At 38.8% G+C, this 26958-nt stretch overlaps 3 protein-coding genes across 15 annotated transcripts in view; 2 read left to right on the top strand and 1 right to left on the bottom strand.

Moving 5' to 3' along the window:
- The window catches only part of HEATR5A (HEAT repeat containing 5A), a 59469-nt gene extending 52829 nt beyond the window's left edge, over window positions 1-6640 (top strand). For 3 of the 4 annotated variants that reach the window (XM_052694695.1, XM_052694692.1, XM_052694693.1), the window contains 6 exons: window positions 122-269; window positions 1545-1817; window positions 2649-2873; window positions 3755-3909; window positions 4491-4704; window positions 4983-6640. In XM_052694695.1, the coding sequence (XP_052550655.1) occupies window positions 122-269; window positions 1545-1817; window positions 2649-2873; window positions 3755-3909; window positions 4491-4704; window positions 4983-5284 (1317 nt within the window). In that variant the 3' untranslated portion in view covers window positions 5285-6640. The remainder of the gene's footprint in view (window positions 1-121; window positions 270-1544; window positions 1818-2648; window positions 2874-3754; window positions 3910-4490; window positions 4705-4982) is intronic. The other variant, XM_052694694.1, reaches the window with a different exon arrangement.
- Window positions 6509-24833, bottom strand: LOC128087158 (translation initiation factor IF-2-like). The gene is made up of 7 exons (XM_052696488.1): window positions 24809-24833; window positions 22466-23190; window positions 18158-18181; window positions 12405-12468; window positions 11589-11719; window positions 9290-9570; window positions 6509-6980 (listed from the first exon to the last, which is right to left on the bottom strand). The coding sequence occupies exons 1-4, from the start codon at window positions 24831-24833 to the stop codon at window positions 12463-12465; spliced, it is 780 nt and encodes a 259-aa protein (XP_052552448.1). The 3' UTR covers window positions 6509-6980; window positions 9290-9570; window positions 11589-11719; window positions 12405-12462.
- The window catches only part of HECTD1 (HECT domain E3 ubiquitin protein ligase 1), a 55824-nt gene continuing 51344 nt past the window's right edge, over window positions 22479-26958 (top strand). For 9 of the 10 annotated variants that reach the window (XM_052694688.1, XM_052694685.1, XM_052694683.1 and 6 more), the window contains exons 1-2: window positions 22479-22602; window positions 24717-25035. In XM_052694688.1, the coding sequence (XP_052550648.1) occupies window positions 24896-25035 (140 nt within the window). In that variant the 5' untranslated portion in view covers window positions 22479-22602; window positions 24717-24895. The remainder of the gene's footprint in view (window positions 22603-24716; window positions 25036-26958) is intronic. The other variant, XM_052694681.1, reaches the window with a different exon arrangement.

Raw genomic sequence — 26958 nt, 5'->3', positions numbered from 1 at the left:
AATCAAATCAATAAGAGTAATACAGTTTGCTCTAATTGTTACTAATCATTTGGTAAAGAGTGTCTGTTTCTAAAATTTCTGCATCAAAGTGGGTATACATTAAGCATTTTTCTTGCTATAGGAGTTGGCTGTAGAGCTGCTGAATGTTTTGCATCGACTGATACTGACCAGAGAATCACCTGATATTCAGCTTGCTGCCCTTGAAGTTGTTCGTCTGATTCTTTTTGCAGCTCAGGAACATGTGAAGGAAAAGCGGAGAAGTGCGGAAGGTACAGTAAGGCACAAGATGCTGAATATATGTTCTTAAGGGTATGGCAATGCTTTCTTGGAAAGTAGGATTCTTGGAGTTGGTATTCCAACACGTATCTTATTTGAAGTTCTTCACAGTTAGTGACTAATTCTGGCTCGCTTAAGTCAGCCCAGGTGCCTGACTTCAGAAATCAGAGAGACTTGATAGCAGATGCTGGTGGACTAGAGGCAAGAACTGAGGAGAAAAATTTGAGAAACTGCAGGCTGTGGTTGGCATAATCTTGTGTGGTGACAGGGAGGAGGAATTCATAGAGGAAAGGGGTTCAGTTGTAGTAGAGGGGTGGCCAGCAGGGACAGGGAGGTGATTGTCTCTCTCTACTCTGCTCTTGCGAGGTCCCATCTGGAATACTGCATCCAGATCTGGAGCCCCCAGTACAAGAAAGACAGGGAGCTGTGGGAGAGGATCCAGAGGAGGCCACGAAGATGATCAGGGGACTGGAGCACCTTCCCTGTGAGGACAGGCTGAGGGAGCTGGGCTTGTTCAGCCTGGAGAAAAGAAGGCTGCAGGGTGACCTCATTGCGGCCTTTCAGTACCTAAAGGGAGCCTACAAACAGGAGGGGAATCAGCTCTTTGCAAGGGTTGATAACTGCAGGACTAGGGGAAATGGTTTGAAGTTAAGAGAGGGGAGATTTAGGTTGGATGTATGGGGAAGTTCTTTACTGTGAGAGCGGTGAGGTGCTGGAACAGCTGTCCGGAGAGGTTGTGGATGCCCCGTCCCTGGAGGTGTTCAAGGCCAGGTTGGATGGGGCCCTGGGCAGCCTGGTCTAGTATTGAATGTGGAGGTTGGTGGCCCTGCATGTGGCAGGGGTTTGGAGATTTGTGATACTTGAGGTCCCTTCCAACCCTGGCCGTTCTGTGATTCTGTGATAGAGCAATAGAAAGACTCTGCATGCACATGCACACACACAGCTGTTACAACCTGGATTCCACCAGTTTCTCTGATGGTAGCTTTCTAAAGTTAATGAGAAAAACAACAAAATAAGATCATGTTGGCATGATACCTCGGCATGTTTGAAGTCTAAATCTATTGCATCCACTTTTCCCTTTCCACAGTCAAAGCACAGATTGCTTATTTAGAAGGATGGATGTTTGCCAGTAGAAGCTGAATACATATGCGCACACATATATACAAGTCAAGATTGTCATTTGATGATGAAACAGTCTTAAAATGTAAACTTTTTGGAAACAAGGAACAGCCTGCGGATTTCTGCCATATTTTTTATTTCTGTTGTAGTTGATGATGGTGCTGCAGAAAAGGAAACGCTACCTGAATTTGGAGAAGGCAAAGATACAGGAGGACTGGTGCCTGGAAAGTCCTTGGTCTTTGCAACACTGGAGTTGTGTGTTTGTATTCTTGTCAGACAGCTTCCCCAGCTCAACCCTAAATTGACTTGTAGCCCTGCAGTTCAATCAGGAAAACATCTGTTACTATCAGAAGATGGAAGTAGGCTGGTATCAGCAGCATTACTAATTCTCTCTGATGTTCCTGCAATCTGCTCTCCTGAAGGTATGCTATTTCATCACAAGGAAAGATTAAATGAAAGATTATTGGGCTCTTCTGAGCAACCTGGTTACTACCTACTTTTCTCAACTGGGTAAATATGGCAGAAAGGTTCATGATTTGCTTGTGACAATTTCCTGTTCTAATTTTTTTTTTTTTTCTGTCAGGTAACAGAAGTTACCAAAGCAATTGAAAGAGCCTTTTTTCTTTTTCTACTGTGTTGTTGCAGTGCAGTTAATGGATTTCTTTTGTACAGAGGAGTGTACAGTAGATGCGTGCTTCTATCCTACTTTAATCTTCTGTTCTGGAACTTATAATACAGACATAAATTTAAAAGGCAAACATATCATGTTCAATTTCACTCAAAGCTATCATTTGAACATTAGCAACCTGCTCTTAAGTAGTTATGGTTGGTTCTTCAAATTAATTGACTTTTACCCCATGATTCATTTTGAATGCACACCAGCCTTTAAGAGGAGATCTTTTTTTCCTCAGCAATGTTGTATTCATACACGTGATTCTTCAGTGCTGCTACAGGGTGCTGATAAGCCATTTCTGGTGCACTCCTCCTTTCACACCTCAGGTATCTGTGTTATTCTCTATGCAAACTATTGCCTTTACCAGCTCTGTGAATTTGTTTTTCTTACTTCTGTGCTCTATCGCAGAATTCTTTATAGGGGCTGGTGTGCTTCAAATGGAACAGTTAACAGTTCTTACTATTGTTCTATAGTACAATATCATTTCTTTTTTCCATCTGTAGCCCATTATGTGTCTTTTTTTCTTTAACATCAAATCTCCCTGAACTTTTCACTACAATTAATATGCATTGTTTTACAGGAAGTGTTTCAGTTCTTCCTACTATTTTGTACCTAATTATTGGTGTACTTAAAGAAACTGCAGTCAAAGAGCAAGATGGCCAGCTGCCTTTGCCAGTTGCTGCATCTCTACAAGCTCTTAAAGGGCTTCTGTCTTCACCAATGGCTCGAGCAGAGAAGAGTCGGACTGCATGGACAGATCTTCTGCGCAGTGCTTTGGTCACTGTACTCGACTGTTGGGATCAAGGTAAGGACAAGTTCATTTTGTTGAGATTAAATTTATGCATGTCTTATATAAATAAAGTCTAATCAGTAGCCAACTAATTCTCCTGCAGGTAAGTACTGCTGAAACTATAATGCCATCCTGTCTCTACAGTTGACATGAGAAGTCACAGTCTGCAAAGGATAAATGTGGAACTGCGGATGTACACCTGCATTACACAATGCCACAACATAGTTACAGTGTGTGATGGAATAAACAGAAGTTGTAACTTCAGTGTAAGCGTAAAAGTCAGTTGTAGTACATATGATTTCTTTACAAAAAACAATGTCTGTATTGGCAGCAAAGTGAATTAAAACAAGAGTTTAAGAAAGGCAATCAAAACCTTTTTGTCCTCATGCTAGTGTTCTGTGTACTGTTTCTTTAGCTTGCCCATTTTGAGTTTTGGCTTTTGTCATTCCTTCTGTTTAATCTCAAAGCTGTAGCTGTTATTGGAACATTTGTTTATAGCACTGTTATTAATTTATTTGAATGAAAGCCTCAGTCATACTGAAAAGGATGTATGTTTTTTAATGCAAATTGTATATAATTGTCAAAATAGGTTGTTGTATTCCAACATGTCATAGCAGCTTTTCAAAGATATTTATTGCACTGCCTACAAAGAAAGAATGGAGTAGGAGCGTGCTGGTATTTCTAAATATGCATGTCACCACTCCTGAATTATGATTTTGGCCTCGGCATTTGTAACTGTACAAACCATAGCAGTGCATCAGAGTGTTGTGTATTTGAAAAAAAAACAAAGAGATTCTAGAGAGACGTAGACATTTCTATTCCACCTCTTTGTAACGTTTGAATTCAAAGAATTACTTCCTAATGCAAATCTAACAGATCATTTGCTTTATTGATAGCAGATGGTCTTCTCAGAGAACTCGATGAAATGAGCCTGCTGACCGCTATCACAGTGTTCATTCTGTCCACCAGCCCAGAAGTTACTACCATAGAGTGCCTTCAAAAGCGTTGTATTGACAAGTTTAAAGTAACACTTGAGTCAAAAGATCCTGTTGTAAGTACTGGTAAAGTTGTAAGAATATCAGTAGCATATTAAAGGCATTTTAGCTTATTTCCTGTTTAGTTGCTTTGTGTTTTGACTCCAGTTAATTCTGTCCTACCTGTATCTGCTGTATTTTGGAGTGATTTGAACATGTTAACAAAACCATGCCCAGCAGTACATTTTGCCTTTTTTTTTAATTCTGTCTGCAGAATATTCTGTATTTTTAACCCTTTTATTTCATTTTTATTTCCTTTTTCTGCATCAGACCCAGAGCTTCACACACTGGCAGTGACACAGTGCTAATACATAATCTTAACACAAAAAGAATATTTTTTCCTTAACTCAAAAGTCTGGGGAGATGTAAAGAAAGAGGGTGCATGATCTAGTTGTTGTTATTAATTTGGTTACAAGTTATAATGCTTCTATGAATTACTATGTGTTAGCATTCTGAAAACTGATTTCTTTTCACACTGTGAGGCAGATTTTTTTCCCTCCCTGAAATTTTATCCAACAAACTGTGTGTTTTAAAACACTCTGGCTTGTATTCCGAGGTATAACACTTTTGTAACTGTGAATTTGATTTTCCCCTTCAGGTACAGTATAAATGCTACCAGCTACTGCACTCCGTCTTTCAGCATCCAAACAAAACTGTGTCATACCCTTATATTCACTCTTTGGCATCATCCATTGTGGGAAAATTGCAGGAAACAGAAAAATCAAAACCTGAAAATGCTGCAGAACTTCAGGTTATTCAGGAGGGAATCAAGGTGGTAACAGCTCTTACAGCTGCTGCTGAGGAAGAGCACCGTAAGTTGCTTCCCTTATTTGTATCCAAAACATTACACACACTTAAAGTTGTCACAAGTAATAAATTAGAACAAAAGGATCTCTGGGAATTGACTCCTCAACAATAATCGCTAACAGAATTGCTAGAATGTTGGTTCTTTCTAATATATATTTCAGATAACATCAGCTGTTTTACAGTTTGTGTTATATATTAGCTTGGTTTGTGAAATGCTTCTATTAGCAATGTGAAGCTGTTTTTAAAGAGTGTATGTTTTAAGTCCTGTTTTCAATGCTTACAGGTGCTCATCTGGTGACCTGCCTTCTTCCCATCCTTATTTCCTTTCTTTTGGATGAAAATGCCCTGGGTTCTGCTACAAGCACAGCAAAAAATCTGCATGAGTTTGCTTTGCAAAATCTGATGCAAATTGGTCCACAGTACTCATCAGTTTTTAAAAAATTAATGGCTTGCTCTCCGACCATGAAAGCCAGGCTCGAGTCAGCTGTAAAAGGCAATCAAGAAAGCATCAAAGTGAAGACTGCTAAACTTACAAAGAATCCTGGGAAAAGTTCGAGCATTCAGCTGAAGACCAACTTTCTTTGAAGTCTCCCATTTGCACTTTGATATCAGCAGCAAAAAATACTCCTTTTAATTTCTAAACAAAGGATTTTTGTGAGTTGTTCTCATATATTTTTCAGTTTGCACTGAAAAATTATAGAAATCTTTTAAGAGAAAACAGAACTCTAGGTGACTGCCTGTTAGTTTAGCAGGCAATAGTCGATAAACAATATGAATAGGACTATCAGAAATAATCTAATCTGTGTTTCTGGATTAAAGTACCAGAAAAGTACATGCCTATATTAAAAGTCTTTAGTGAACTTTATGATAGATATATTTAGGAGCGGCCCACAATTAGCCAAAAAGTAAAATTTAATTTTGTTTTAAACTGATGTTTCTCAAAAATAAATTACCTAAATCATTTTTTGGATGCAACTGGGATATAAATTTACTTGCAGGTGGTAATGTATCTTAATTACTAATTTAACACACTGAATTATTGAGTAAGCAGATTAAATATCCTTTTAAGCCTTACAATAAATTATTGTTGATCTCAAAAAAAAAAAAAAAATCAGTGAAGGTAATATTAATAGCTGTAATCTGAATAACTTCTTGAGCTGGCCAATGCTTAACAAATGCTGTTAAATACAGCTTTACAGTACTTCTTCACTGAGGACTCAGTAGTGCTTTAAACTGTGGGGCTGTTGTGCATCTGTTAGCATTTGCAGGCTTGGTGCCTTGCTGCTTGGCATAGTCTCACTTTTCAGGATGTATACTTGTGTTAATTCTGTACTGCATTAGCCAGGCAATTGAAGCTCTAATATCTTGTCCATGATGGGACAGCAACTTTAATATACTGTGCCTCAATTCAGACATCTATTCTACCTGGATGTGTGTTTCCTGATCTTTAAATGATCAAATATATACACACATCACATAAATCTATGCATCCCTGCAATGAGAGCTGGATGTACCTGAAGTCAGCTTGTCTTGTGTCAAATGAAGTACAACAAACTCGTAATAAGAAGTATTTAATTAACATTTTTATTAAGGAACATATTTTAATATAGAGAAATAACTATTAAAAATTGCAATGGCTATAAAATATTTTCTACATATAGTAATGATTTTTTTCTTAATACCAGTATTGTCTAAACCAAACACTATTAAACTGAGGATAGTATTTCCCTCTTGATTCTAATTACTTTTGAAAAAAAAATAAAATAAAAAGGAGAGGGATCTGAGAAACACACTGTGACTCAGGAAAAGTGTGATGTACTGTATTTTATTAAGTCTTGTATATAAATATAATTGTAAATTGTACAGAATTAACCATTTGACCAAAGCTCTAACAATTCATTTTTCTAATTTACATAAATAAAGCTAATTTTCTTCATTTAAGATTTGTCTTAGTCATTTTACTCAATAGCAGAGGAACTCTAAGGACTTCCGTAACATAAAGAAATGTTTGCATGCTGCTGCATGGAAACTAGAAAGGCAGGTCATGGCCAGATGCACCGAAGTTTGTGACCACATGGCAGGCCTTCCTCTGTTCTGCTCAACGCAATGGTAAGTAAAGGGGATCAGGGAGATATGCATTATATATGTACATACCTGTTCTGTGCCAAATGCTGGTATAGGTGATCTATGAGAAGATGGCTGAGATGCCTTCCATTTTCCCTGGAGAACCAAATGTTTTGTTCCACATCTTCATTGCAGTCAAATCTGTAGTGAGCACTGGCTGTGTCGAAAGAGAAGTATGTAAAGTTTGTCAGTTACTGATCTTGATCTCATCAGTCACTTCTTTCCCTTTACGACTGACTTGGTACAGAGGTTTTTCTGTTTGTGTGTTTTTCTCCTGGCCACTTACGGAAAAATCACAGCCTTGAGACTTAAACAGCTCAAGTGTTGTGCTGACTGTGGAAGTGGCCAAATGTATTGCTGAGAATGGTACCTGCTACAATAGCTGTATGTGGTTACTTTTTTGAGTTGTGTCATGTAATAACAGCAGCCACCTTTTTGACTTATACTAATTTTTTTTGAAATATCATTAATAAAATCTGATAAAATCTTAATTTGCTTATAAGAAGTTTGCTCAAGTTGCAAGAGCACCAAGCTACACCTATAAAAGCTAGAAGAGCTTTGTCTTGGATGTCTTAGGGAATCTCAGTGCAGGAGCTGATATTTTTTAGTCAGACTGCCAAGAGCCATAATTGTGTGTTTCTTGGTCAAGTCATGTAATGACATATGGCAAAGCTCCATTTTGAACATATCTACATACTGTGAATGCAGAAACAAAAGCAAGATTCACTGAAGAGAACTGCTGCCAATTGTTAATGTTATTAGTGCTTTTCCATAATCTGCAAAGTAGGATTATATGCATGGGTTTAATCCATGCAGATAATTTGTCCACATAAATAGTTAAAATACCTCTGCCCTGAGCTGTGCTTTATTATGTGCACTTAAAATAACAAGTTGAATGCTCACACGAATAATTTTACTTAAGATTTTATTAATAAATGTTAGAACGTTGTTTCAGTTGGATATCAGATATCTTTGATGCAGTCTTGTCAATTTAATCAGTACCTATCTTTTTTTTTTTTTTTTCCCCTGAAAAGGCAAGAAAGACCACAAAGTAGTTTTGGTTTTAATTCTACTCTTCTCTCCTAAGCATTGCTTAGCTCTGAACTTCTCATGTTCTTATGTTTAAAGAGACAAATATAAAGAGCCAACCATATGCTTAACCATGAACGAGTCTCACTTTCACTATTTCAGCTTCCTGTGCCTCATGCCTCCTTGCTGATCATTTGTTGGCTTTTTTTTTTTTGCCATCTTTCTATAGGCATCAGTAAACTTCCATCCAGTAATTATTCTGTGCAGCAAAAGTTGTGGCCTGCACGCATGTTCATTTGATACAGCGTCCTCTAAAGCTTCATCTCTAATCTCTCTGCTAGGTGCAGTCCTTTTTGGCTTTGGCTTCTTGCAATTCCATTTTATTAGTGGATCATGAGGCTTTCTTCTGCAATTGCATACTGTTTCTTAACCAGTAGTGATTTAAATCAGTCTGTACCCCTTTCAAACTACTAATAAACATGTGGTTGTTTGTTTTTTTTGTTTTTTTTTTTCCACTGGAAAACTTGGCCAATGCAAGTCCAAGTAAGACAACACAGTAAAGGGGGAAAATCCTTAGAATATGAATGCCCTTTGTTCAGTCTTTAAATAAAAGAGCATATAGCAAGGTAGCTTATTCTTCTCTGCATTGTGGTGTCAAAGAACCCAGAAGTGTTGCACTGAATGTGGTGTTGCTCATCTCCTCTCAAAGGCTGTGACCCTGTGTGCATTGCTAGACACTGCTTTCTGCATAGGTAGCCATGTGGCCTGATCACACTTTGCCAGATAAATTTTCTCTCAGTATAGATAGAGTAATAATGAAATAGCTGTTGAGTTGCAACCTCTGATCCTTAAATGTAGCCAATAAAATGAAGCTTATCTGTATTTCCTTGCAGCTGAGTGTTCAAAGATGTACTAAGAAGATATCCATACGTCTCTCAGCTTAGCAACATTCTGAGCAATGTCGCACAGGGCTCCAGTTAACTAAGCATTTAACATAAACAGCTCCTTTGCACATATGCTGCTCCAGCTATTAATGACAGCAGTCTATACTTTCAAAGACATAAAAAGCATGTCTGATGAACTACTAAATGCTTCGTCTGTCCCTTAGATATTTTTAGATGTATAATACTGATAGTTGATTTATGTAGAATAGAATAAATGTGTCATCTCTACAAGGAAAGCTTAAGTGCCAGTGCTATGCCACTAAGGTTTTGTGGTGGTTCTCTTTGTTTTGGTGTACAGTCATAGATTTTTATTTGTTATTTTTTTATTCTCTGGATTTTCTGGAGAATAAGTGGTTTGTTGCACAAGGGGAAGCAATATCAAAATACACCAAAAGTAGTGCTGAAGAGTTTTTCTGAGAAACAAGGCAAAACAAAAGCAGGCTTCCAAAATCTCTGTAAGAGATCTATGGTAGATTAACCAAAATTCACTTACTCTGTAGCTGAATATAATTTGAACTGCAGAATCAGACTCCAGAAGGCAGACAGTGGCATTTAATCTCTATCCTCTGCGCCTGTGTTCTGGCTGCTTAGTGAATGGCAGCACTCGCAGAAGGAAACAAATCATGATGATGAGTTCCAGACTTAGTAGAGCAGTTCTCCATAGGCATATTACTATTTGTGCCAAACTGTTCACTTACTGCACAGAAAAACCTTCTGTTTATATAGGTCAAGTTTGCAGGTCACAAGTTTTTTCTGAAACTTGATGGTAGGAAACTGAAACATTAAAAAAAAACCCTATTATAAGTTGCCACATTTTATGAATCACAATTGTCTAGCCTAAAATTGGATTTTTTTAAGCCAATGTTAAAATTTATACATTAAAATTAATGTGAACTATCTCACTGCCAATGAAATGCATTGTGGAATTGCTAAGATGCCTAATTGCTACATTTGGGAACTGTTTATTTTGGAATGTTCTCTGGAGAAGATTTAGTTTATGGTATTTTTGTAAGCTTTTTATTTATTGCTGTGTGCCTTGCTCCTCAGCATCTTTTTTTTCTGGAAAAAAAAGAAAAATAGAAAATTTTGTATAAGATGTTTCCTGTGGTAGTACAGGCATTAGGGCCTTAGGGGTTCTGGAAACCATTTTGATTAATGCCTAAAATAGAAGTTTTGTACATTTGAAAAGACAACCTATTATTACAAAGGCAAATGCTCTTAACCTCATCTCCTTTTATGCAAGGTTCATGGTAAACAATATAGAAAAATAATTGTCAAAGTTGTATGTGTGTTTTACAGGTAAAAGGTACAGTCATAATGGGGTCAAACTTTTGTCACTGAATTTACTTGAAATATAGTTAGAGAAATTTTAAAAAAATGTCTGCAGGAAATCTCAGTTTTTTCTTTTATGATAGTTAACAAATATGTTAAGTAAGCGATCAAGGATGGCACTGGGAGAGGAACAGAGATAAGAGAAAATGGTTTTTGAGACTGAATCTGAGACAAAACGCAATCTAGCTACATCTCACTATTTACTTGCAAAAACAGATGTGCTTGCCCAGTTTTTGTTTACCACTGTAGCCATCATTCTTAAACAGTCAAATTGCTGAAACTCTATTTTGATTTCATTTGTACTGTGACCAGTTCTGCCTGAGGCGTAACTGTCTAAACAATACTACTGTCACTTGTGGGTGGTGGGAAGCTATGCTGACTTTTTTTATGCCATATTCTTTCTTGTTCCACTGCGAGGCCAACAAACCTGGGAATAACAAGAATTTTCAAGCTGGTTGGAGACAGATACAAATAAAATTGTGTGATCTTTAGCCGCAAGTGGCATTTTGTTGTAGGTCCCCTCTAAAAAATACAGTAAGAATAGATAGACATCGACCTCAGAACGTCACAGGCTTCTATCCTGACTCTTCCACATCAGTTCGGAGAGATGGCAGAAAGGCCATGCACATATCCTTTGTAGGTGCAAAGAAGAAAGATAATCAGTAGGCATAGGTAGGCATTGGTAGGAGATACCAAAGCAGTTTTCTACAGCTGAAGGCAGCTGAACTTGGAGAAGATATGAGTGAAAACTCTTTTTTCCAAGTTGGCAATTGAAACCAGCTTTTCCAGAAGGTTTCTTTAAGTACCTGTTCACAACAGTTGCCTGGTCAGGGATCACACTGAAACGCACAGCTCCCACAGCTAGTGAACACAAGATGCATGAATGGTGCTCAGGAAATGCCAGCAGCCTGCATCCATGCCAAGACTTGGTAGTCAAATGCAACTAGACTTTGTGAGACAAGCTCCATAGATGTATAGACCTGAGCTTGCCTTCAAAGCAGTTTTCACTAGAATGCAAACATGTCTCTCTGTCCCTTATGTCCTCCAGAGCAGTGTTTGTTGGAGCCCTGTCGTTCCACGTGTATTTATTTATTTGCTCGGAGTCCTGCTCAGTTTTGTGTATTTGCAACAACATTCAGAACCATGAACTTAAATGACTCAGGATAAGAAGTGGTGATTCAGAAACACTCCTGAAGCTTTCCTGATCAAGACAGAAGTGGAGAGGATGTTGGACTTACTAACTATAGAGCAGAGAGACTACTGAAGCAGATATGGAAGATGGGACTGTTACTGCAAAGCTTCTGTGAGGGAGAAAGTGAATAGGGAACAGGAACTTACTTTGTTTGCCAAGTACAAACTGAAGCACAAACTGACATTTAAAATCCAGTCTCTGTTCAGACTAATATCTCAGAAGTACATAGAACTTACTGCTAGAGATCATTACTGGTTATGTTTCTTACCTTCAGCCAGACAACACCCAGCTGTGACTCAGTCAGTGACTTCTGCTCAGGAGAAGTGCTGGAGGGCAAAGTGCCCCAGACAAGTGAAACAAGACAGTCTCCCATGAAGGTGGGAGGCCAGAGGCGGGCCACTGGGAAAAGCAGCAGCAAAGACACCATTACAAAGGTTGCAGAGGAAAAAGAATCCCTCAAGAATATTGTTGTTTCAAATCAAATGAATGTTGAAGGTAAAGAACAGGCAGAGAGGAAGGAAGGGCAAAGCAGAACAAAAGAACAACAGATGCTACTAAGGCATCTGCAGTAAGAGAAAGAAAACAGTAATTAAATCAGTTACTTGGTAAAGCCATTGCTTCAAAATGGCCTGTGTGAGATTCATGCCACCCACCTGCTGATGTAACAGCAAGTCAGAAACTCTCCTACTCATTCTCACAAAAGGACACAAATTCTCAGGAAGGACTGTCAAGCAGGCAAGTACTTGGAATCTGACAATCAGTCCAACATGTTCTTGTTTCCCACTGTACCAAAACAGGTGAGTGTTCCTGAAGGGCTAGTTTACCCTATAGATTTAAGATGCCACAAAGCTTTTTGTGGTGTCATATTAAAATGATTATTTAATTTCACCTGATTTTTTGTTTTTTTTAATGAATCACATTTCTGATTGACTCACCTAGGATGTGATGAGCCACATTAAAATCCCATAATCCCAGTGTTTATGAGTCTACTATTTAACAGCTTCATAGCTGACTAGAATCCTATACATACTTTATATATGAAACTACACAGATTTGTAAAGTTTCCATAATTTTATTATGTTACCTGTGCTTGTTCTGTTTTGCCATGTCCATTATTCATCAGGAAATAAAAAGACTGTCAATCAGCCCTGTAAATCAAAGCAAAACACTTTGTACTGTGCAGTGCAGGATGAGGCAACTTAATGACATTATTATAAGAAGTAATGGAAACTTACATACATGCAACACTAAGAATCTATATCTGTTGACAACATATATAAGCAGCTGTAAATTGGTCATATTCTCTACGGTTTCTAAGCAAGCTACAAAAACAGCCAGAATACAGACAGAAGCTTCGTCAGAAAGCTGTGCTACTTCCACAGAAATATGAAAATGATTAAACAGTATACAAAGCAGGAAGAGAAGTTTGAAAATTATGTAACTTACCAACTGCAATAGGAGACACTCAGTCTTGTTCTCATTGTCTTCTGAGTATTGGTTACAACATCCAAACACACATACTATATGTTTTCACTAAAAGATTTTGAAACTACTTAGGAGGAGTTACATGAGTTGCAAAATTTTGTCACTGTTCCTAGATTAGGATTTTAACCTCAAACAGCAGTTACTCTTTGCATTTTGGATGATTTTCAGAGATCAGAAAAAATTCAAAGAGAACTGTGAAGTGCTTGCTATTGTTCAGTGGCAAATGAGCTTTTCTAGGGCAGGTAGATGAGAACAGAGTGCACTTACTGGTTCCTGCTTATTGTAATCTCAGGGGAACTGACAACTATCTCTAATTGCTGGCAGCACCTCAGTTCCTTGAGGGCAGGTAAGAGAGGGTAAATATCTCCAGTCTTTAACTGTGACTTGTTCCAACTCCCCTCTTCTGAAGAAATTTAAACTGTTAGTCTGTACAACGAGGGGCCTGAGAGAGAAACTGATTTTCAAAAGCACAAATAAGTGTGCAAGCCTCCCTTTTGGATGAGAGGAGAAGTAAAAAGCAAATCATGGATATATAGGAAAAAGCTTTCTGTGAAGACTGAATATTGCTGTGCCATTGTCCATTTCCCAACTAGCACCCCTAGCTGAAAAGGTCTAACATAGCAGCAAAGTGACAGCTTTGTGGCCCTTTATAGAAACAGATCGAGGTCACAGGGACTGTTGTCCTGCAAATAACCCCCAAATGGATATAGATTACTACTAAAAGACAGCAAAGAGTCAGACATTCCATTTATAGAAAAGTTGTGTATCACTTTATAGTTATGAATGTTTTGATGCTTGCATCTTCTAACCTTTTTAGGAGACATGGAAGTATCAGGATCCTTTTTCTTACTATTGCTGTTAATCAAGATAGAGAGGAAAAGCAGATAGGGCTTCAATCTTGAAGTCTGTCATCATCTTTATTATTTAAAACATGATATCCTGTTGCTATAGCATAGTTCTTGCTGAAGTATACATGAATTGCCTAATGCTGAATACAGAAGTCTCATCTTTCTTACCTGACACCAAGAGAAATCTCTGACTTTCAAGCACACTTAAGGGCTAATTTCTGCACCCAGTTACATGTAAAAACATCTACTGATTTCATCTTGAATTTCATATATTGGTAGTGTACAATACTGTGATGAAGAACACAATTTACCTCTAAATCTGTCTTGAGACTGCTTCCTGAGACCACCTGTGTGAGATAACCGGCAAGTATATTTGCATATAACTTCTGTAGCACACAATCAGCTTTTTGAAAACATTGCTTTTTGCTTTCCCGTAGAATTACTATTAATGCTACAGGCTGGGCAGTCTTGCTTGGTAGAGGCACCAGCCCTGCCTGTGAGACTGGACTGGATTCTGGCTTTGATTTGTTATCTCAGTTTCCCAATATGGAAAGAATCTCTGACTTGGTGTAAACTGGAAAGGCTAGTTCCTTCCTAGCTGTGCTCCCCTTCTTTCCAGCACAGGTAGAGAATCTTTCCCTCTGGGCATGTCCTCAGTGTCTTGGTGAATCATCCCTGGGCCGTGAGATGCAAGCTGGCTTATATCTACCCTCTATTTCACTGCAGATGCAACTTCTTCATTCCTCTTGGCTTTCTTTGCACAATGAAAACTTTGTTGAGTATAGCTGGAAGATTACTAACATGTGGAAGTGGGAAACTCTGGGACTTCAGATTTAAAATACTAAGCAGCTTATAAGAGTGGACTATGTTAGTCTTAGATCTGCTTTTAACGCCTTCTATGAATTTTCTGTTTACAGAACGCTGTGTGGATACATCTTTTATCATACATGTGCAGGAAGGCTTAAACTTCAGTAGAGGCCTTTCTATCATTTTGATAATAAAAATTCCGACCGATGATGTAGATTCTCCACTAGTGAATACCTGGGAATCGGTAGCACAAGATTCAGCAGCCCTGGGCTGAGCAGTGACTGGGACATAGACTAATCATTTTAGTTAAGAGCTATAATTATATACGTGAGAAACTACTTCAAAAATTAGGCGGACAAATATTTCTAATAATTAAGTTGGCCCAAACCTTATTGATACCAAGTAGAACTGTATTTCTTTACAATAATTTGGTCTGCTGTTTTTAAGGCTGGCACTGTATGAAGAAACTGGGTAGAAAACATTATTGCTTTGTTGCAGGCTCAGACACACAGTACTTAATCATTTTAATAAGTTACCTACGTTCACTGTGACAAGTGTTTACACAGAAAATTATATGAACAGCAAAACCCTAACAAGCTAATATTTTATAGGAAAACAACAACACCCTAACTCTGTAACATAGAAAAAATAGTAAAAGCATGTACAAAACGCTTGCCTAGTAAATCAGTGCTGGTGTCTTACCATAAGTAACTAAGAATCAATGAAAACAGGTCACTGAGAAAAATCTTTGGCACAAGAACTTAGACTGGGCATTAGATGACAAGCACTCTATATCTAGCTTCACTTTTGGGAGGTATTAATATTAAGTACACAAGAACTGAAGTACAAAATCCTGTGCAGTAGTTGGAGTAACTTTGAGACCTATTAATTAAAATCCTGTCATACTGGTGTAAGTTAACTGGTTGCCAAATGGTATAAGATACAGTACAGTAAGAAAAATGAGTATGAATAATTTATCCTGTGCTACTCTCTCACTCACCACGTGGATCTTAGAATTCCTAAGGAGTTGCAACCTGGCGATGAAACTTTTCAAAGATAGGTCAATAACCATGTGTTACATGCCTTAAAAGGTAGGAACCCTTATCATCTTCATTATGCTTAGTTTTAGATACATGAAAGCTCTTAGCAAAATAACCTTATATTGATACCTGTTTTCTCATGACAATAGTTTTGTGTATGACTTTTCCTACAAACTCGCAGGTCTGACACAAAACTCTCTACGAGATCAAAACCATCTTCTTTAATTGGCCTGGATTACATTTTGAAAGGCAGTGAGCGTGGGCAATGTTTCTGAGCCTTCATTGCAGCATGTTCACTTTTTCTTATTGCCAGAGATGCTCTTCAATCCAATACAGGCCTGGTATAAATACAGCTGAGATGTAAAGCTTCTCATTCAAAATCTGCTTCTTCTCAGATTGTTATCTAAACAGAAAGGTATTAAATTACTTTAAATATCTCAGGGAAGGTTATGTTTCTCATTCTTTTTCTTACTCGAGTGCTGCTCCAAAAGTTGTGCCTCTTATTTTATTCTGTTGGCCCATGATGTCAGAGGTGGATGTTGGTGGTATGGCAGTAGAGGTTGAACCTTCCCGCCAGTATTCCATTACACTTTGTTGCTGTGTGACAGATGCCAGCAGAGAGGGAGACTGACAAAATGGTGTCTGACGTGGAAGTCCATATGAAGCACCACAGTGAGTGAAGAATAAAACTGGATGCTGTTGAAGTTCATAGAGTAACATAGAATCTGCTGTCATGAGCAGGGACACTTCCCACTAGACCAGGCTGCCCAAAACCCCAAACAACCCCCAAACAGCCCTCTGGATCACCTCCTTCAACGTGCTGGTCATCCTAAGTTGAGATTCTTTTGTCTCTCTTTGCAAAATCATGCTCCCATTTTTAGTCAGTTCTATTTAATACATTTGTCACTTGTGAACAAGTCCAAAGGTTGCAGTGAAGGCCAAATTCCAAAACAGATACAATTTGACCTGTATTTATTAAAAAAACTGAGTTAAGAGATACACAGTCTACTACTACCTGTAATACATTCCTTGGGAACATAAGTACAGAAATAGGACTTGAAGGCCTGCAGAGACCTATTTTCACCTTTCTACTACAATTCTAAATTAGGTAATTTCTTCACTTCTGACCAAGATTTAAGCTGTATGGACTGGCAGCTTTCCAGTAGACCAACCAATCTGAGGTTTAATTGAGGACTACACATCACATGTCCAAAAGAATAAACCATCATGAAACTACAGTCCTTTCTAATTTTTCCACAAGATTCTAAGGCAAAGCAATTTTTCCTTTTTAGTAAATTACACAATTTTTATGTTGTCTGTCCCAAGTGCCATAGCACTTCTAGTTCTAGTATTGAACTTTACCATGTTCCAACATAATAATGAGTTATCTTTTCTTGGTTTGAATCAAGAATGCAGCTCTTACAGTTTAGTAAGTAATCCAGTAATTCAGGTTTTAAGAATTCAAGCTTGTTTCTTCTTTTTGCATGTCAAAACATTTTACAGTGGTGAATGAGGCATAATTTAATTATAAGAAAAGTAAAAGGTATTAGAAAAGTTTTAAGTCTGCAAAAATTGCACTCTTTCCAGCAAAACTCCACGTAGCTTTGGGCTTTTAATCCACAAATATAAAATAACCATTTGGTGATCAAGACCCTTCATTCTCAGTGCGCATCTTCTGATCATTGAAGTTTATTTGTTCATTCATTCATACTTTGGGAGTCACATCAAAGCTTGGTAGGGTTACATGCATGCTTTAGTCACATAACAAGGGAATAAAACTAGAAGGAACAAATCTCAAATCTAATTTTCTGATTCAGAATATAGTAACCTAGCACTTGCCATTAAGAATTTTTAGAAATACTATGACCTGAGATGCTGATCTTTGCTTGCATTTATCTTGGATTTATATTTATTGGCATTGCATATGTTATGTAGATGGAGTACAGTTACACCCTGAGATACAGAACTGCTGTCTAATTTCTGCCTCCCTTTCCTTTTGGCAATCAGATGTACAAGGGACATGAGTGATGGCAGGCTGTGACAAGGGGTTACTTTCTCTTGTATGTAAGTGATATACATAAACTAAGATAAAAGGAATTAAGCAGTATGAAGTTCACCCACTTCTCACTGCCTAGCCTTGAACAATAAAACAGTGAATTTATACTTAATAAAGAAATACATCCACAAAGATGAGTTAACTTAGGGAAAAAAGCTCTATATTTCATATGGTTTTGAATCATTTTACAAAAAGAAAGAAAGGGTAACACTGGAGTGTCTGCAGTTTTCCAAAATCTATGTTCTTTTGTATGTTAATTCTGACAATAAGAGCATCCCTGGAAGTTGAAACTGAGGAAGAGTCTAACAAAAAGAGCAATGACTCAGCTGTGTGCTTTCATAAACACCAGTATGTCACTCATACATTTACCACGTCAACATTAGTAACATGCTCACCACATCGACATGTGTAATTGCAGCATTTGAACTACCAAACAGACAACCTCTCACACAGTGCTTGTAACAGTGGATTGCATAAGACTGCACAAAGTAAACACACCATGCTTTACAGCTCGCATACAATTGTTCTGTGATTGCCATGGTTGCAAAATTCAGTACTTGCTTTTGGAAAGTCAAGACGCTGACACCATTTTTGTGCTCACCTGACTTGTCCAGCAGTGAAGTAGCTAAGAGGGGAAAATGATAATATAGGAAAATTAAAATAAAAAGCTTTCACCAATTGCATTTTACTTAAAAAACAAACAAACAAACAAACAAACAAACAAACACCCTCTCTCCCCCCAAAAGACCACCTAAGTTTTCTAGAAGAAAATATTTTTAACAATACGCTTACGAAGTAAATTAGTTTAAGTAACCAAATTCTATAAAACTAAATCTTGTTTGTTACAGCAAACAAGTTTCTGTCCTTGGTAATTTCCGGCCTCCTTGCTTTGAGAAGTGTAGCCAGCATTTATTACCTTTTTAAAAGTATAACAGTCATTAAGAAAACAAAATGTGTAGTATGGAATTACTCACATTTTATCTCAGGAGTAGTAGGACCCTTCTCTGTTTCCTACTACACTGCTGTGTGAGTGGCAGAGAAAAATTGTTAAAGCAAAAGGATAAATAATCTGCAAATATCCTGTTTTATTTGGCTGGCCTTTAGCATAAATGACTCAATTACATTTGTGGAGGTGTGCAGGGTCTGTTTACAGTACATTGATCTATTTACCCTACAGGAGTGATATTTTTGGAAACGTCAGCTTGGCATGAGCACAAAGCTAGGCAGCAAGGCTAACAAAAACAGAAATTACACTAGGCTCTACCTTCCATATAAATTAAAAATACACAGGAATCTGAGATGTCTTGTTTTGTTTTAATTGTAGGTGTACTTCACTTTGATTTTGGCAAGAGCTTTATATTTTCTGTATCAAAACACTAATCATTCCCAACCCAGGTTTACAATCCTTACAACCATGCTGTGACATCAACATTATTTACAACAGACATTTCCTTCTGCAACCAGTAACTCTTTATAGAAAACACCAGACTGAATTAAAGAAAGAAAAAGAAGTAATATTTTTTGAGCTTCAAGTAAAATAAATATTTCTTCATCCTGATATTTTTCTAGTTATGTAACCTCTTTTCAAACAGAACCAAAACATTCTGAGAATACCCAAGATGTCTTCTTACAAAGTAACTGTCTCAAATTGGCTGTTCTTCATAACACACATCAGAATCTTTCTGCATCAGAAATTCTCCAATCCCTGATCTTTGCTACCCTTCCATGACATCCTTCTTTGGAGTTTGTGGGTCCACAATATAATGTTATGCTAGCAACTGCACTGACAATTTCTTTTTTAAGAGAAGTCTTAATGCTCAGGATTTTCAGGTAAGCTTACAGCAAAACCGATGGTCGCTGTCATGCTCTACAGAGCTTGACTCCCTGTGTCCTTGTTAGCATTTCACAAAAGCATCCTCACTCATTTACACACGTGGTCTGCTCAAACACTGAGGGATTTTCTTTTACAGTATTTAAGACTTAATACAATAGCATGTCTAAGCAACTCAGAGTTCCATGTGAAGATATTTCTGACGCCAGCCAGCATTATGATCTAGGTATGTTTTTTTGTTGTTGGTTCTTTTTGTTTTGTTATTGTTGCTTTAAATAAATAAGGAAACAGAGACATGCAGTGACTCGGGGGCTTGGGCAAGGTCATACATGTGTGTGTCAGCTCATGGTAGAACTGAGGTTATTTTTTAACAGAATGAGTAATACGTACACTGTACACGTAGGTGAACAGCAGCTGTTTTTGCAGCTTTCACACAAATTTCACAGTAATCTCCAAAGAAGTTATGACACATCAGCTCCATTAGTTGTCACTTCAGTATACGGCCTTATTTCTGTTTCATGCCTGACTATATAAAAATCCTTCTCATCCAAAATGCTTCGGCCTAGCACTAACCAAATGAACTAGAAATCTTGGTTTTTGAACTTCGTTCGTAAGAAAATTACTATGAAAACAAATAATTCCATAAAAATGACTTAGGCAATTATTATTTCCTTCTTACCAGCTAACTGCAGTCTGATTTGATATGATTTTCCTCATATTAAATAACAGAGAGCCGTCATTTCTGAAGTGGCAGTTCTAGTCTAGTACAGAGAGGAAGTTTGACAAAGCAGCTGACAGGCAGTGCTCTGCGTAGTAAATCCAAATGGAGGATCCTCTGACAACTGCTGAAATTATTTGGAATGTCCAAACAGTACATGGCACTGAATATGTAAATCAGAACTTGAATACATATAAAAAGTATATAATCTATGCAGCTGAAATTAGGGACTGAGCAGTTTGTTGTTTTTTGTTTGTTTGTTTTTTTACTTTTTCAGATTTAATACAAAGGGAAGAGAAATCTTCTCAGGGAGGAGAAATCTTCTCACATGAAAGACAAAACATTAATTAATTCTTATATATTACAAATGAATCACAATGAAAAAAAAAATCCTAATCCATACCTAAAGCTGCAATGGACCTTCTTTAATATTATATATGTATATATACACACATATTATTTACACATATATATTATCTATATGTATATATATATATATATACACACAAACACATATTTATATCACATGGGGAAATTAATGCAACAGGTTGTGCAAGTATTTTAGACATTTAGGAATGAAGATGTACAGCACTAAAAGCTATTGACAGTATTTTTAAGCACCATACTCCCATTAAAAAGTATTTTAAACACATTATTTCTGTTCCTTCATGCACAATATTGTTATTTTTGACTTTGCTCCATGGTTGGTCTCTAATTTGATAACCTCATCTTCTGCATGGATAACCATGTACCTACCACAAAGCAGGAAGCAGCCTGCAACAACAACAAGAGCTGTTTGATTTTAGTTCTCAGTAATTACAACTGAAAAATACCATTTGACTTTGGTCTTCAGGTGAAATTCATAACATTGATTTACTTGAAACCTGCCTTCTTCACAGTAAAAAGCAAACTATCATGCGACAGGAGTAGTAAGGTCATGTAACAGATGCAGTTCTCACAAGTTTGGCCTAATTCAGCTGCCACTTCTGTACCAGTGAAAGTGAAAGAAGATCAAGCTTCTAAATTTAAAGACTGCAGACTCAGTTGTCTCAGCGTCTCATGTCCTTAACTTTAAGCCTTTAAGTCTCGTTCACCCCTGAAGGACGAGCATACATGAAGGAGACACTCCTAAACCTCATCAGGACTGGAACAAGTGGCAGTTAAGAAGCACAGTACAGGAAGATACTGAATTGTCTTAGTGAAACAGAAACAGGAACAAGGGAACTATTGTTTCCTATACTGAAGAAAAAAAAAAAAGTATTAAAGATAAAACTTTCTGGGGGTGTTTTTACAACACCAAACAACAAAAATGTCTGCTTTTGGCAAATTCTAACAGAGCATGCTTGTTACTGCCTTTTTGTTCAGTGTGTAGTTTGTCTAATTACAGGAAATATCTATGATGTAGGTAGGAATGACATACAATAATCTTATTTACTGTATTTATATTAATAGGCTTAAATTCCTTAGAAAAGCACACGTGAGCATATAGAGATGGAAATCATTTTACATTTCCTTCGTACTTTTAGTCCTTCATTTGAGGCATGCTGCAGCTTGCTTCATTTTCTGGCAATACGCAAAATAACTGCACACCTTAGCACAGCAAGCAGCATAGGGAATTTTCTGAGAACTGCCAGCATCCAAACACTACAGCTGTAATACCTCAAACTCACTACAAGATAAGGGCAAGTCACAACTTGTGCTCCTAAGGACCCTTACTGCTACACTTACACCCGTCATGCCTGCCACTCCTAATGGATGTGCTGCAAGGAGCAAAGTAAGTTAATATGAGGAGAAAAACAGGAAAAAAAAAAATGGCGCGAGTTGAATTATTCCGTAAGCGTAAAACGAAAATCCCTACGCAGGCCGACAGAGCGGCAGGCCGCACGGGCACGGCAGGTCCCCCAGCCTGCTCCTCGCCGCCGAAGGCCAAGCCCAGGCCCAGGCCCCGAGGCCGCACCCCGCCGAGGAGGTCGTGGCGCCGTAGGAAGCCGAGTCTGGGGCTTCCTCCAAGCGTGCGGAGCTCAGCCGAGGCCGGGCACGGCGTCACAGCGGAGAGCGGCCCCGCCAGTAGCCAAAAGGAAGCCGCAGGGCTCCAACCCTGCGTTCCGAGAGGCCGCCGGCCTCGAAGAGGCGCCGCAGCGCAGCCCAGAGGCGGCCGTGCCGGCGGAAGATCGGGATGCTGACGCGGCCGTACGAGGCGGCGGGGGCCGTACAGGCCTGCAGCCGCTCCCCCGCTTCAGCGCTTTAGGGGCGGCGGGAGGCGCGGGCCGCACTCACGGCGCCCCTAGCGGCAGTACGGCCGGCGCCGGCTCCTCCCCGCGGCCGCGGCGCGGCTCCCCCTCCTCCCACCAATCCCGTACCGGGCGGAGCGCCATGGATGCCGCTGGCCGCCGTCTGCTCCGGCGCTCGGGCCGCCGCCGCCGCTTCGCCTCTTCCTCCGCCTTCCCGCGGCGCTGAGGAGAGGTCAGCTCTGGTGAAGGGGCTCCGCAAAGCCGAGGTGAGCGACGGGGGTGGGAGAGGCGCGGGGAAACCTTTATCGGCGTCTTTCGCGAGCCGCCGGGCCGGCTCACCCCGCGAGGCCTGTGGCTCGCCGAGAACTCGAGCGTCGTCTCCCGGCCCGGCGGTTCGGTGTCGGTGGGCCGGGGGGAGCGGGAGCCGAGGCCGAAGCCGCGGCCGAGAGGCGGCGGGTCCCATCCGGGCTTCCTGTGGGAGACCGCGGGGCGGTGCCGCCTGGAGCCCCTCGGGCCGCGCTGGGTGGCGCGAGGAGGCGGCGCGCGGGCCGCTGCTGAGCGGGAGGCCGCGAAAATCCCCTCGCTCTGGGCCGGGGCCGCTGGGGGTGCGCGCGGGCCCGGGCCGTCGCCGGGTGTGGGTGAGGGCCGCCGCGGCCCGGCCCCTTGCTGGGGCCGCCTTCCCGGGAGCCCAGCGCTGCCCCGCTTGCTGCTCGGCTCTTCGCTGCCGTCTGCCCCCGGCCCTGCCGAGTGCGCGGACGGCAGGTGCTGCTCTAGACTTAGCCCGCTCTCGCTGCCTCTCCTATGTGTCTCGTTTCTGCTGCCTTCACCCTTTCTTCCCTCCCTCCTCCCGTGCCCTAACGCCCCCAGCCCCCCGTTTGAGGTTAATCATTTAATCGCCTTAAGGAGACTGCTATAACTACAACGCGATCTCGGTTGTTATTTTATTTAGTCTAGAACAAGAAATACGGTCTGTAAAGCTCGGTATTGTCGGCAACTTTTTAAGTATAGAAAACGAATTTAGTAACACGAATTACTTTTTACAGTTTGCAGTCCAGCAAGATTGGAGCAAAACCAAAATATTTGTAGCAGCAAGCAGTTCTTAAGTTATCTATAATGTCTTTATGGCTTTAAATGGTAAAAAGTCTTATTTATTCTGCTTTATTTTTGTCTCATCTTGGGATTCTAAGTTGTTGTGAAGCAGCACTGCTGGTTCCTTGTCCTTTTCTCCGTGTAGCACCAATATCTGGCTTTGTATATTCTTGTCTGCCCTTGGTGGAGTTATGTTTTAACTATTAACTCATTAGCAGCAAGTAAACAAGTCAGCAGACTTTGTCCGGGTCTGGCCTCTTCCTCCCTCCTCTCCCACACGTGTGAGGGCCCCGTCCAGTATTCTGTGCTTTCCCATGTGTTTGCTGAACTTACCCTGCTTTTTTTTTTTTCCTTTTTTCTTCTTAATAAGCTATTCTAAAAATCTTTCTATTGTATTTAGTTTGAAGTTGGTTCATAATCATGAATTTGTTCTAATTTTTATTAAACACTATGGTCGTGCTTGCTTACTGATCAGAAATACTTCCTAGCATTTTAAGGGACTTTTTTTGGTCTTCAGTTTGCATGTACAACTGTGGCACTGGGCCAACAAATAATGTTGTTTTCCTTATAAGTATGTGAATTATTTTAATTATTCATTGTGCTTAAAAAATTGTGACTTGTGTATGTTTTTTTAATTAAAAAAGAAACTTAAAAACAGAAGTGATCCTGGAAGTATCTTTTTTCTCCTTTGACTTAAAGAAGCTTCTTTTTATTACATTTCAGAGTTATTTTATTGGATGAAGCTGAATTTGTGAAGATTTTTCGTCTTTAGTCGTTCATCTCAATTTGTTTTGGTGCTGTCTAATTTTCATTTGAAATATGGCTTTTGGTGTCTTTTTGTATTGGAATATTTGAGTGGAGAGAGAATCCATCTTCCAGAAAGTTGGGTGGCTTATGAAAAAGATATATTAAAGGGAATGGAACAGACACAACAGCAGTGTTTGTCTTTGTATTAGCTCTGAGAACATACAAAATAGTTAAGCATGATTTTTCTATTTATATTTTAAATTTTGAGTTATTTATAACAGAAGGCTTTAAGTCTTGCTTGTCAACTGGATCCAGAGATTTGTTTCCAAGAAAGTGGAGCAAACATATTACAGTTGACTCATAAAGCTTGACAAAGAAAAAAAAAAGAAAAAAAAGAAAAAAAAAAAAAGAAAAAAAAGATTGCTGGTCAGATATTTGGAAGTTGTGTTCACGTCAGCCTGAAAATATGCTGTATGTTTTAGAGGAGAGCAAATGTGAAATACTATAAAGATAATTGTTGGTGTGTCTTTTTTTCTCTTTCCAGGTGAAAGCTGCAGGAGCCTGGGCCTGCTGAAGAGAGGGATTAATCGCATTCAACTTTATCTGACTTGAACAATTAAAGGATATTTTTGGTACTTTTAAATTTAAGCAGAGGCGGCATTTTTTCTTGTTGGTTGTTTTTTTGTGGTGTTTTTTTGTTTGTTTGTTTGTTTTTGGTAAGCCATGGCAGATGTGGACCCAGACACATTGCTGGAGTGGCTTCAAATGGGTCAGGGAGATGAAAGGGATATGCAGCTAATAGCGCTGGAACAGCTATGCATGCTACTTCTGATGTCAGACAATGTGGATCGCTGTTTTGAAACGTAAGTAGTTTTGCCTTTCATTTATGATATGCTGTTTTCCTCTTTTGATAGCCCCGTATGACCTTAAGCATTCATGGCATTCAACATTGTTGAAATTTAACATTCTAAACTTGAAAAACTTTCAATTTTGAAGATGGTCTTACAGTCCAAACCTGAGTATCTGTTATGAAGTGTCTGCTAATGTGTAAAGTACTGTTTTCTAATTACAAATGTAGTGCCATGTGAATGATTCACAGTGCCTGTTCTGACTCATGGTTTGACTGTTTAATTTAAATAAATGTATTCAGAGTTGCAAGGAGGAAGAATGTATAGTGCTGCTAGAGGAAAAAAACTTTTTATTAGTTACAACAATCATGATATATATAAAAGTATCCATGCACTTGCAACACTTTTCTTAAGAGCTTTTTTGAGCTATGCAGACCAAAACCACGGATATTATCTACTTTTTACAGAAATACTTTGTCCTTTCTTTGAAGAAGGTTGGTCTTTGCGCTGCTCTGTTTCTTGTCTCATCTGTACACCAAGTATCCAGTTCTTGTTCTCACTCCTTTCTTCTATTTGTCACAAAGTGCTGATGTAATCATTTCTGTTGCTGTGTTTTTGTTACACTACTTCCTGTGACTAGTATGGAAAGAGGAGGCAGTAAAAACAATTGGAGATTTTAGTATTTATTAGCAGTGTTGTTACTTTTTTGTTTGGATTGTTTTTTTGTTTGTTTGTTTTAGGAATCTTTCCATCATCCTCCTGCATCTGCTCCATAATCTGACATGTCTTCTGAGATCTGTTGTGTTGGTTAGTTTTTTTTCTTCCCTGGTTCATATTTTGATCTTCTTGCTTCTCGCCTCCTTTCCATCTTTTTGTTCTCAGTCACACTTTCTTTTTTTTTTAGAACCGTTTTTGAGAACCTTCATGATATGACTGGTATCTTTCACATTTACTTTGCTTCGTGGGTGTGTAGGTTTAGGAGCATTTAGTTGTTCTAGCCCTATAGAAGAGAACAGCTCTCAGACAGTTATAACTTCATAACTTTCACTTCATAACTGCTTTTATTTCAGAAAGTGTAAAATTTGTGCATCGTACATAATGCTGAATGCTGATCAAAGTCTTGTATGCTGCTTTAGAACTTGAAATTGGCTGAGCTTGGCCTTGAGGCCTTGTGGGTGAAATTTTGGAATTGAAAGGGACAGTAGAGTGATGCATTGGACTTTGTACCTGTCCCTGAGGACAGTGCTATGCTTTCAGCTAATTTAGTGACTTATTAATTTACCTCTATTAAAAAAAAAAAAAAAAAGAATTTGATAATTCAGAATGATATAATTTTTTTTTTCGGTCAAATTCAAGCGAACTTTCCACTTGAACTATTTAATCTTGAACATCAATACAATTATGGGAATAAACATTTGAATAGATATCTTCTGTATATTTGAAAATCAGGAAAAAAATGTCAGCTTTTAAAATATAAACTAGTAGTGGTGGGTTTTGTATCTTTTTTGGAGCCAACTTTCATTTCAAAATGAATGAATTCAGTAGTCTGAAGTGGGTTGTTTTTTTTTTTTTTTTTTTTTTTAGTATATGGAATGCATGCTTTAATGTCACGATGCTATGGTTTTAAAGTTAATTCTAATCTATGACAGAAACAACATGGAAAATATCTTTTAGCATTGTTTGTTTGTTTTGAGGATCATTATAATTCTGCTGGTCTTCTAATTAGTTGGTTTTATGTTTTTTACTGTTGTAAACTTCCCTCAAACAGAAAACTGAAGAGAATAAAATGAGAGTTGGAAAGATGTTATCAGGGTGTGACTGCCAGTTTGTATGATTTTTACAGCAGAGTTTCAGCTGCTCCTTCCAATTAGCACTGTTAGTGCACTGGTTGTGGTGTTCTGTGGTGTTTGGTGTGCTAGCTGTTCATCACCTTTCAAA

Source organism: Tympanuchus pallidicinctus, unplaced genomic scaffold, assembly GCF_026119805.1.
Source record: "Tympanuchus pallidicinctus isolate F22 unplaced genomic scaffold, pur_lepc_1.0 scaffold3, whole genome shotgun sequence".
In the NCBI taxonomy this organism is placed as follows: Eukaryota; Metazoa; Chordata; class Aves; order Galliformes; family Phasianidae; genus Tympanuchus; species Tympanuchus pallidicinctus.
The sequence above is the reverse complement of the archived record's forward strand: the minus strand, read 5'-3'. Positions and strand labels throughout refer to the sequence as shown.

What these genes read in the sequence shown, in the direction of transcription:
- LOC128087158 (XM_052696488.1), bottom strand. Translation starts at nt 24,833, where the DNA reads ATGCCGCCTCTGCTTAAATTTAAAA. An exon ending in GCCTCTGCTTAAATTTAAAA is followed by an intron (nt 23,191 to 24,808) that starts GTACCAAAAATA and finishes TGGGGGCGTTAG; the next exon opens with GGCACGGGAGGAGGGAGGGA. An exon ending in CATCCATGGCGCTCCGCCCG is followed by an intron (nt 18,182 to 22,465) that starts GTACGGGATTGG and finishes TTCCCCTCTTAG; the next exon opens with CTACTTCACTGCTGGACAAG.